At 47.4% G+C, this 12,527-nt stretch overlaps 1 protein-coding gene across 3 annotated transcripts in view; it reads left to right on the forward strand.

Annotated features, from left to right (window-relative positions):
- The window catches only part of POU2F3 (POU class 2 homeobox 3), a 116,830-nt gene that overhangs the window by 73,176 nt on the left and 31,127 nt on the right, over positions 1-12,527 (forward strand). For all 3 annotated transcript variants that reach the window (XM_040425159.1, XM_040425151.1, XM_040425167.1), the window contains 2 exons: positions 7,304-7,405; positions 8,482-8,584. In XM_040425159.1, coding sequence (XP_040281093.1) covers positions 7,304-7,405; positions 8,482-8,584 — 205 coding nt within the window. The remainder of the gene's footprint in view (positions 1-7,303; positions 7,406-8,481; positions 8,585-12,527) is intronic.

Consider the following 12,527-nt stretch of genomic DNA (forward strand, 5'->3'; position numbering starts at 1 on the left):
CTCACATGGGTCCAGAGATCTCCCCATTCATTGCTCTGCTAGATTTATATCAAGCTGACAGCTCAGGGGAGTGTCTTCTCTGCTGCAGCTCAGGGGGGCGTGTCTCAGCTCTCCCTATCACAGCTCAGGGGGCGTGTCTCAGCTCTTCCTATCACATCTCAGGAGACAGTTGAAGGATATAACTGAGCACGTGCGGCCATCTCAGTGAGCCGGTCAAAGAAATAAGCAAAAAACAAACAGCAGGTGGCGCTATACAGATACATTTTATTTAATAACTCAGTGGCTATACAAAATTTTTAATTACATGCATGGAAGAATTCAGATGCAGGTGCTGGTTTGAAAACTGTAGAATATTTTTTGTGGGACAACCCCTTTAAGATAAATTACACCAGAAATCTAGCATAAACTAAACTTGGCAAGGTAGTATAGATTGCAGCTTCAGGCGCTTAGACCGCCTTCAATGTGCGAACATTATTAAAGGGTTTGTCCCATTGGAACAAATTATCCAGTATCAGGGAATTGTGGATTGGTGAAGGACAGGGGACCATGTTTCCTGTTTGAATGGAGCAGCAGACACACATGCATGTCCGCAGCTCTATTCAACTTTATGGGACTGCCAGGTACCTCAGTACAGGTGCTCACCTATCTCCGGCAGACCCCTACAGCTGAATGGAGTGGCAGCTTGTGGGTCCTCTATTCCATTCAAACTGGGGAACATTGGCCTCTATTCTGATGATTGGTAGAGGATGCAGCAGTCGGACCCCCGGTGATCAGACACCTATCGATAAGTTGTTGTAATAAGACAAACCCTTTAACATACAGTATTTGTAACCCAGCTGAATGTACGGCATGTGACTGATGATACGCAAGTTAGTTTGCAGAGAAAACTACATGTGATGAATGTAGGTGACGTCATCCATCACGGGAACAAGAAAGAGAAGGTACAGTCACATGCACAACAGGGCCTAGGAAGAAATATCAATACAGTAAGCCAAATGAAAAGTTGCTTTTAGGCTACGTCTAACGACGACATTTGTCGCACGACATTTTGTTGCACCAATGTCGCGCGACAATTTTTATAATGGCAGTCTATGGTGTCGCACTGCAACATGCGACATGCTGCGACTGCGACGCAACAGTCGCAGAAAATCCATTCGAGATGGATTTTTCTGCGACTGTTGCGTCGCACTCGCAGCATGTCGCATGTTGCAGTGCGACACCATAGACTGCCATTATAAAAATTGTCGCGCGACATTAGTGCAACAAAATGTCGCGCGAAAAATGTTGCAGTGTAGACGTAGCCTTATAGTTCTCTGAAAAACAGTTGTTGAACAAATCTTGGAAAATCCTATTAAAAGGGGTTGTCCAGGACTAGAAAACCTGGCTGCTTTCTTCCAAAACACAGAGCCACCCCTGTCTATGATTTGTGTCTGGTATTGCAGCTCAGCTCTATTGGAGTCAGTGTGGTAGAGCTGCAATACCATACTCAACCTGTGGATAGGGGTGGAGCTGTTTTTGGCCATGTTTTTTGATCCCGGACAACCACTTTAACATGATATAATATGATTTTCTCTATGGCTGTGGTCCCTCCTGTCCTCTCAATCTTTCGCATGTTGCAAGAAAAAAATGAAAAAAAAGACAATTCAGCTCACCACCATCATAGTCACTTCCCGATTTCACCAGCTGATTCCCAAGGAGCAGTGAAACCTGTTTTAGCCTCCTTTACACAAATCCAATAAAAAGATGCATCCAGCACACTTCTCCATACTACTCTCTCTTCTTTATTGTTCCATATTAAAAACATCATCATGGTGCATCATGTGTCCTTCCTCACGGCCATGAAGAAGGACACGAGATGTGTCCAAACCATGTTGCCTTTTTTTCACTTCTCAATCTTTCACCCCTGATTTCTCTTGGAGTCCTCCATAGTCCAGCAGATGTTCCTACCACCTTTGTAGAGTGATTTCTTTACTATTAAGGGAACAACCACTCGGTGCAGTCGCGTAGCGTTTGGAACGCGGCTGTGCTATGTTCATGAGCCACATGGGCCACACCGGCACTAAAACTAATAAGACCGCACTGTTTCAGCCAGTCTGCAATACCGCACGGCCATTAACAATGCAGACCAGCTAAATGGTGCGGTCTCTTAAGTTTAATTAAGGCCAGGCGCAGCCCATTTTGCCACTCGGTTCTTGATCACAGCGTGGGGCATCCTGAACACCACACGACCGCTCTGTATGGCCATACCTTTAGGGTCAGGTTTCTACATGCAGTTTTGGAAGCCAAAATCAGGAGTGGATCATAAAAGGAGAGAAAGTATAAAGGGCAGGTATGACTTCTCCTCTTTTTTGAATTCACTCCTGGTTTTGGCTTCCAAAACTGCATCAGAAAACCTGACCATGTGGCCGTACCCTATGGCTGGAGCCCTGACCCTGTGGCTGTACCCTAAGGCTCAGTTCAGACCTGAGCGTTTTACAGCGCGTTCCTACGCGCTGTAAAACGCTCAACAAGGAGAAACCAATGCTTCCCTATGGGAATGGTTCTCACCTGGGCGTTTTACAGCGCGTACGATCGCGCTGTAAAACGCCCGACGCTCAAACAAGTACAGGAGCGTTTTTTTGGGCGCTTGTCGCGCGTTCCCGTACATAGACTTTCGGGAACGCGCGACACTGTGTGTACGCTTGTCTCTGTATGCGCGATTGTAAACGCCCGTACAATCGCGCATACAGAGCGCTCCTTTCAGAACGCTCAGGTCTGAACTGAGCCTAAGGCTGGGTTCACACGAGCGGATGCCGTGCGTGGCATCCGCTCCGTGAAAGAGTGCCAAGACCCGATGCAGACTGCAGAGGCACGGAGCATTAACATGACTGATAATGCTCCGTGCCTCTCTGTGACCTCTTTACTACGAAATCACAGTTGTCACTGTGATTTCGTAGTAAAGAGGTCACAGAGAGGCACGGAGCATTATCAGTCATGTTAATGCTCCGTGCCTCTGCAGTCTGCATCGGGTCTTGGCACTCTTTCACGGAGCGGATGCCACGCACGGCATCCGCTCGTGTGAACCCAGCCTAAGGTTGGAGCCCTGACCCTGTGGCCGTACCCCAAGGCTGTAAACCTGACCATGTGGCCGTACCCTAAGGCTGGAAACCTGACCATGTGGCCGTACCCTATGACTGGAGCCCTGACCCTGTGGCCGTACCCTAAGGCTGGAAACCTGACAATGTGGCCGTACCCTAAGGCCTCCTGCACACGGCCGTTTTTTTTCCCCGTTTACTGGCCGTTTTTTGCGTTCCGTATACGGTCCGTATACGGAACCATTCATTTCAATGGTTCCGCAAAAAAAACGGAATGTACTCCGTATGCATTCCGTTTCCGTATTTCCATTTTTCCGTTCCGTTTTAACATAGAACATGTCCTATTATTGCCCGCAAATCACGTTCCGTGGCTCCATTCAAGTCAATGGGTCCGCAAAAAAAAGGGAACACATACGGAAATGCATCCGTATGTCTTCCGTTTCCGTTCCGATTTTGCTGAACCATCTATTGAAAATGTTATGCCCAGCCCAATTTTATCTATGTAATTACTGTATACTGTATAAGCCATACGGAAAAACGGAACGGAAAAACAGAACAAAAACGGAAACACAACGGAAACAAAAAACGGAACAACGGATCCGTGAAAAACGGACCGCAAAACACTGAAAAAGCCATACGGTCGTGTGCAATAGGCCTAAGGCTGGAGCCCTGACTGTGTGGCAGTACCCTAAGACTCGGTATGCACCGCCATGATCCTATTCTGTCAAGTTCTGCCCTAACAGATCCATTATAAGTGAATGGGACCTGAAGGACCCATGACAGAACAGTTATAAATGGACCCATCATGGATCCTGTAGAAACAGAACCAACGATGCCACGGTAAACCAAGCTGTTCATAACAACGCATCTCACACGACAGCATACTGTATCTTCATTATTTGCTTACTTTGGCTCCATGTCTCTCCTGAAACCTCTACGTTACAAGGAAATATAGTGGATGAAGAGGGAATGCAGTTCGCCAAGCTGGGTCTTGTCCTATTTCCTTGGGGAAAAGGGTGGAGAACTCTTGGCATAGTCCTTCTTGTTGGTAAACAGCTTCAGGACTGAGTCTTAACCTCTTCTGTGCAGCCATATAGAGCTGACAGCATATGGGAATCACAGAAGATCATTTTCTGCATATGAATACCATATTTATATTATACAGGTAAAATGACACAAACAATTCTGATATTTATCTGGTAGCCCAACCCATGAGTTGACTTCTCTGACACTTTCTCATCGGTGGTTTCGTTGGAAGCTCATATTCATTCTGGCCGTGCTGTGATGGATGTAAGCTTTCTATGCACTGGATTCTTAATGGGCTTGTGCTTATACACAGGAGTCAAACAGAATATGCAGAGCTGCAATGCAAAACCTGAGCTCCTGATGAGATATTTCATAGAAAGAATGATATGGATACAGAAAATTTCTAACAGGTGGCTCACTTGAAAACAAACAAAAAAAAGTTCACATTTTATTAAAGGGGTTTTCTGGGAATAAAAAATTGGTGACCTGTTTTCAGGATAGATTATCAATAGCTGATCGGTGGGGATTCGACTCCTGGCACACCCACAATCAGCTGTTTCAAGAGGCTACCCACAGCACAGCACTGTACATTGTATAGTGGCAGTGCTTGGTATTGCAGCCCAGACCCATTCACTTGAATGGGACTGAGCTGCAAAAAGGTCACTTGACCAATGAACATGACCACCCTGGCCTGGGAATAGGTTGCAGCGCTCACTGGAGTTCCGCAGTCTTTTCAAATCTGTCTGCAATAGTGTCAAGATGGTCACAACTCAGTGCTCCCTCTGATTGTGTTCAGAGCCACTGGATGGGGACCACTGGTATACAGTATGGTCACAGCGAGTTAAAAATGATACAAAAGCCATACTCGCCCCCACTCATCCCAAACCACGGCTGCTCTCCACTTCCTGGTCCTTGATCGACACACAGGAAATGCCTGGAGATGTCTGTTGAGCCAATCACTGGCCATAACAGTGACCCGCCTCAGCCAATGATTGGCAGAGTGGGCTTTTCCTGGCATTTTCTTTGTGTTGAGCCTAGTTCAGGAAGCCGAGACCAGCGCAGGTGGAGCAGCATCGGAACAACAGTTGCAGGGGATCAGTTAGAGGCAGTATGGCTTTTTCTTTATTCTCAGGGAGGAACCTAACCTTTTTGCTACCTGAGGCGAAAATTGAAATGGCGCCCACCCCATTGCCAAATTCTCGACCTAACCCCTTCCATCCAGCCCTACTGTTAAATACATACTTAGAAAACATTACATGCAGCATTACAAAACATACAGGGTAATACAGCACCACATACTTCTTACATCCAGAAATGTCTTCTACTCATCTTCACCTTTCGGACCAGACTGCCTTGATGACTTCTTTCAGTCAACTCTTGTCTCTGTAGAGTTTAACACACAGGCATCTTAGTTTCCTAATTTTCCATCCTGCTACTCCCAATACTGTGCCCACTGTGCTCCCTAATACTATACTACAGTAACGGATAATCCCCCTGAAAATACTTGTAGCACACAGACAGTGCCTTCTAATTATTGAAGTTGAATATCGAGAGATGAGCACTTCCACAATGGCAACGCTCACTAACCACTGCCCTGCTGCTGCCCTCCACTTTTCCCTAGGTGGTGCCGCCTCAAGCAATCGCCTCACATCGCCTCATTGGCCGTGCACCCCTGTTTATTCTTAAAGGGTAACTGTCATGTTTTCATCCAAAAATCTATTTTAGCATACGTTACTGCTGCAGCAGCATTATGCATAAAGCAATCTTTAATTTCTTCACATACCACTGTTTTCCTTGAGTTTTTCCCTTAGTTACGGCTGTTTAAACATTTACAATATGAGGACCTTCTCAAGATGGCTCCTCTGCCAGTTCTCTGAGGCCAAAACTGCTTTCCATCACTTCCCTTACACACTTGCTGTAGCCAGCAGCTCCCTGCCAGCCAATCAGATTTGATTACTGAGAGACACGCCTCCTCACTCTGAAGCCTGATGCAAGCATGCAGTGTGAAGGACCGCCCCTCTGTCTTCTGTTTTTACTAAAAGGAAGACAGACAAGTCATAGCAACGGTCTTTTAAGGGAGCAGTGGAAAGGGACAGAGGACAATAATGAAAGCTGTCATTATAAGGTAATTACAGATCTTTTGACAATCATTGACAGACTAACTCAGGTATACATGTCTAGCTCAAATAAACTAGCAAAAAAAAAAAATATGACAGTTACCCTTTAACCTTCTGGGAGCTACATATACAAATATAATTTAGCTAAACAACCCCGTGGTCGGTCCAATTCAGTGATTGACAGCTATCTCTGGAAGGCTGTCAATCACTGATAGGACCGCTCACTGGAGTCTTAAGTAGGGTTGACATCTTGCCCAGCCCTGTCAATCTCATGTTGGCACAGTTGCTCTGGGTAGCTACCACAAGCTCAGAGGCACTGGTTGGAGTTCCTGAGCAGCAACTGTTAATGCGTGGCTACCCAAAAGCGTATGGGTGCATGTGCAGTCGCTGCTCTAGTAGTGGAGGTGCATCGAGCTGCAGAGGAGAGTGGAGAGGATTGTAGCGGTTGTAGCACTAATAGGCATAGTAGTCACTCAGGGTAGCAGTCCTCTCTTTCTGGCGCTCCCCTGGGAGGCGGTGCAGTGATGAGAAGGGTGCATCTTTCTACTTATCAGGCACTTCCTAGCTTTGGGAATCCTCCTGCCTAGTGTTGGTTGAGGGTGCCATTGTTGGTGTTAGGTTTTAAGCCTCTGCTTTTGTGCCGCTACTCGGAGTGGTGGCACAAGCGTGAAATGTACAGGGCCTTTCTAAATGTGAGGCGCCTCACCGGTGAAGAACTCTTGCTAATGAGGCGAATCAGTTCATTAGAATCGATTCACTGATCCCTACTCTTTAGCATAGAATTTAAATGAATAAATTACAAGTGATACTGAATCTTTTCCCATAAAACTATATATCAATCTGCTCAGCTCCTCCTGTTCTGGACCATGTTGCCCATCGTTTTTAACACATCGTAAGACATAGGTGGTCTTCTTAAACTATTACATTTTCCCAATCAAAACACGCAGAGCGGTGGTATTTAATTTGGCAACAAAGTCAAACTAGAAGCAAAAATATTTGATATACAGTCGCTGCGGAATTAGCACCTGCACATACAGACCATTTCGTAAGACTTCAGCCTGGTAACTATATTGCTTTATGTTGTAGATAAAAACCGAAGATTTCAGTGACACGTTGCAGTCTGGAATACCCCATCGGCCATGCCATCTTTCTCAAGGGTCCATAATGGGTGGAGGGCAAATGCCTGGGGTAAGTGACTCGTCATATTCCTCTCTCTCCATTTTTATTCCCCTGCCTTCCCTCTAGTCTTCGTGGAGAGCCTTGTCTGTTCAGGAGGGCTACTGGTTCTCATTACAGGGATCGTGTGGGTCTCTGGAAACTTATTTTCAGGCACTGCTCCATTGGGAAAAAGCATGTAAATTAGCTTACATCACCCAAACCAGAAACTTGGGTGTAGACTAATGTTTCAGGTTCCTTGCCCCTCTGGCTGGATAAGATGCCTTAGCAGAAGCTCAGAGAAGGTACTTATTGAAGAGACTTGGAAGGCATTTTCACCAGCATTACAGCCATATGACTGCCATCTGTCATACTTAAAGGCGTTGTCCCAACAACTTTTCCCCTTGTACACAGAATAGGGGATATGTATCTGACAGGCGGAGGCCTGACCGCTGGGACCCTGCCGATCATGAGAATGGGGGCCTGTGACACCCATATGTGCTGCCGTCCCATTCAACCCTATGAGGCTGCCAGAGATAGTTGAGCACTTGTACTCTGGTAGTCCCATAGAGTTGAATTGGGGCAGACGTGCATGTGTGCCTGCCTCTACATTTAAACTGGGGGAATAACAATCCCTGGGGTCGGACCCACACCAATTAGATACCCATATCCTGTGTCAGGCAGAGTGTTTTTTTTAGTTTTTCTCTTATACTTTATATATGATGTGACCAGAGACAACAGGACAGGATTCTTCTCCCAAGGACAAACCCTAAAGGGCTTTTCTTGGAGGAGAATATTGATGACATCAGATTAGTTGGTCCAACTCTGGGCACCCCCAGCCAATGTTTAAAGAGGCCATGGCACTACATTGTATAGCTGCTGTAATTGGTTTTGAACCGGCAGAAATCTCCTTTAATAAGGTGCAAACCATCTGAAAGGAGCACTACTGTAGGTACTCGTCTATCTTAAAACCAGTAGCAGGTTGCCCCATGATTTGGTAGGTTGCGACCCCATCACCTGTCTGCTGTAGGATCTTACAGTATTTTGGCTCATTCCATCTAATGGTGAAACCCAATTGTGAGAAGAATAACTTTTTTCCTTTACTGCAGGATATGACATCTTTGCATTCCCTTCAACAACTAGTATTGGTCCCCAGCCACTTACAGTCAGCTTCCCCGTTCCTGCTCACGCAGTCACAGCCCATCCAGCAAGGTAATATTCATGGCTTACCATACATTTGCTGTTTTGTGGTATACAGTCTGTTGTTTCCTTTCACGGCCTGCTTCTGGCTGGCCGAATTGCTGTAGGTTTTTTTCAGTGGGACGGCTGACCAGTCCAGAGAAATGTCTGCACCTAGGAGAACTACTGCACCTCACGTATTTCCAGTACTGAGAACCTTGCAGGCATTATGACAGTAGCTGCTGTAATCTGCTGGCTTCAGGTTTAGTGGCCCTTTAAAGAGAGGACTCAGCTGTCAGAATAATGACTACCGTCACACGCAAACAGGGAAAGTGCAGGCCTAAACTTCCCAGACCCACTATCCCTACCTATTTGCATAATCATCCTAGGCAGTGACCCACAACTGGGCGACAGTCCCTATACTGCAATATGTGAAGGGCGACACACAATCAGAGACAAACAAACGCGCAAGCATGGAGAGAGTAGTCATGCGGATAATGGCCAAAGTACAGTACAAGTAACGCCAGAGGCAAACGAGAAAACCGAAACACACCAAAGAGTCAGAACCAGAAGATCAATACAATCCAAACACCAGAAGCCAGATACATAGTCACAAAGTCCAATGCAGAAATCCAAAGCCAGAGGAGTCTTCAAAAACGCAAGGAACAGTAGGGAACAGGGGAAGAAGCAACTCATGCTGGTGTGTCTGCACGCCGGGTGGAGCTGCCTCCCCCATGCATTCTGATGTTTGGGAGCCCCGGAGCACTTCCTCATTGGCCCGGGACTCCGACGTACTGAGGCAGCAGCAGCCAGGGGAGCCATGTCATCAGGTCTCACGACATGTGAATTATAGTAAATACCTGTATAACGCATACATTAACAATTCAGAACTCTGCATTGTGTCGTTCCTCTATTATCCTTTCCAGTAAAAGTGAATAAATTAACAACTGGGTGTTGCCTGTTGGAGGTGTATCACTACACACGGTGATGGTGTCCAATTGGTGCTGACTGTGTAGGGCCATACAGTGACAAGGGGAATGGTAACTGACAACTAGTTGTCAATTTATTAATACATTTCTAGGAGAAACAACAGAGTAGCGGCTCAACAAAACGTTCTAAGCTAAAAATCCTCTAGAATTGTTATTTTATGGAGAATATATTTACTAAAATAGACACACCAGGAGAGACCGCTGCCCCCTTTAAAAGGAACCTGTCATCAACTTTATGCTGCCCATACTAATAGCAGAATAAAGTAAAGACCGGTGAGTTGATTTCAGCGGTCTGTCATTTCAAAGTTAAAAGTAAGTGGTCATCGAGAACCAAGTTCACAATCATTGCAGACTGGGCCTGGAAAACATAGAAACATAGACTGTGTCGGCAGATAAGAACCATTTGGCCCATCTAGTCTGCCCAATATACTGAATACTATGGATAGCCCCTGGCCCTATCTTATATGAAGGATGGCCTTATGCCTATCCCATGCATGCTTAAACCCCTTCACTGTATTTGCAGCTACCACTTCTGCAGGAAGGCTATTCCATGCATCCACTACTCTCTCAGTAAAGTAATACTTCCTGATATTACTTTTAAACCTTTGCCCCTCTAATTTAAAACTGTGTCCTCTTGTGGTAGTTTTTCTTCTTTTAAATATGCTCTCTTCCTTTACCGAGTTGATTCCCTTTATGTATTTAAAAGTTTCTATCATATCCCCTCTGTCTCTTCTTTCTTCCAAGCTATACATATTAAGGTCCTTTAACCTTTCCTGGTAAGTTTTATCCTGCAATCCATGTACTAGTTTAGTAGCTCTTCTCTGAACTCTCTCTAGAGTATCTATATCCTTCTGGAGATATGGTCTCCAGTACTGCGCACAATACTCCAAGTGAGGTCTCACCAGTGTTCTTGTCACGGAACCATGAACCAGACGTACAACAAGAGATAAGTGAAAATAAGAAGGCTTTATTGAAAATAAAGCTGTAAAGCAAAAGTCCAAACGGATGGTGAAACCGAGCAGAGTCTTTGCGAAGCCAGAGGTCAGGAACCAGAAGGGTAGTCAGACGAAGCCAGGATCAGGAACCAGCAGGGTAGTCAGACGAAGCCAGGATCAGGAACCAGCAGGGTAGTCAGACGAAGCCAGGATCAGGAACCAGCAGGGTAGTCAGACGAAGCCAGGATCAGGAACCAGAAGCAGCAGCAGTCTTAGAAGCATGTGAACACAAGAGGACCAAGCAAGGAACTGAAGCCACAGACCTCCTATATATATGAGCTAGGCATCCAGCTCCTCCCAGGGGAAGGAGGAGCCGCAGGGTGGAAGGCTACAAGAAACCCAGGACCCAAGATGGCCGCCAGCACATGTCAAACGAAGGAGAGCAGCAAGCAGGTAAGACCATGACAGTACCTCCCCCTCAAGGGCCCCTCCTCCGCGGAGCACAAAACGGTTTCTGAGGGAAGCGTGCGTGGAAGGCTCGGAGCAAGGCAGGAGCATGGACATCTGCGGAGGGAACCCAGGAACACTCCTCTGGACCATAACCACGCCAATGGACCAAAAACTGCAACCGACCGCGGACCAGGCGTGAGTCCAGGATATTGCTCACCTCATATTCCTCACGATTGCCCACTTGGACCGGACGAGGCCGAGGAACCGAGGAAGTGAAACGATTACACACCAGTGGCTTCAACAGGGAGACATGAAACACGTTGGAGATCCGCATGCCAGGAGGAAGCGCAAGGGCATAGGCTACCGGGTTTACCCTGCGAAGCACTCGGAAGGGACCAACAAAGCGAGGCGCCAGCTTGGGAGTGGGCACTCGAAGGTTGAGGTTGCGGGTGGACAACCATACACGGTCTCCGACCTGGTAGGAAGGAGCAGGCGCTCGTCTGCGATCAGCCTGGAATCTCTGGCGCTGCGCAGAGACCTCAAGGGACTTCTGGATCTGTACCCAAGAAGCACGTAGGACGGAAAGGTGATCCTCCACAGCCGGAATATCCTGGGGAGAGAATACCTCCGGTAACACGGCAGGTTGGAACCCATAATTGGCCATGAAGGGAGACGTCCCAGAGGAAGAGTTCACCGCCGTGTTCCTGGCAAACTCAGCCCAAGGCAGGAGGTCAACCCAATTGTCTTGGTGATCGGAGACATAGCAACGAAGGAATTGCTCCAAGGCCTGATTGGATCGTTCTGCGGCCCCATTGGACTGAGGGTGGTAGGCCGAGGAGAAGGAGAGATGAATCCCCAACTGGGAGCAAAAGGCGCGCCAGAACCTGGACACAAACTGACTCCCCCGATCCGACACAATCTCCTTAGGCAAACCGTGCAACCGGAAGACCTCCCTGGCAAAAATCGTGGCCAACTCTTGTGCAGAGGGTAACTTCTTGAGAGGAACACAGTGGCACATTTTGGAAAACCGATCCACAATCATGAGAATGACCGTATGGCCTCGGGATGCAGGGAGGTCCACAATGAAATCCATCCCCAGGTGTGACCATGGGCGCTCCCCGGTGGCTATGGGTTGCAGAAGGCCCAACGGAAGGTGCCGAGGGGACTTACTCTGGGCACAAACGGAGCATGCCGCTACATATGCGGCGATGTCGGAACGTAGGGAAGGCCACCAGAACAGACGTGAAACAGCCCAGGACAGCTGATTCTTTCCAGGATGCCCCGCGGTCTTGGAGTTATGGTAGGTTCGCAACAACCGAGTGCGCAACTCCTCAGGCACAAAACATCTGCCGTTGGGTCTCCCAGAGGGAGCACCAGATTGAGCCGCCAAAATCTGCTCACCCAGGGGAGAGGTCAGGCTGGTGCGAATGGCGGCCAGGATCTGATTCGGAGGTATGACCGAAGTCGGAATCGACTCCTCCCTGGACAGCTCGGAGTACTGCCGTGATAAGGCATCCGCCCTGATGTTCTTGGAACCGGGTAGGTAGGAGACCACGTAATTAAAACGTGACAAGAACAGAGCCCATCTGGCCTGACGTGGTG

The sequence above is a fragment of the Bufo bufo genome, chromosome 1 (genome assembly GCF_905171765.1).
Source record: "Bufo bufo chromosome 1, aBufBuf1.1, whole genome shotgun sequence".
NCBI classification, from domain to species: Eukaryota; Metazoa; Chordata; class Amphibia; order Anura; family Bufonidae; genus Bufo; species Bufo bufo.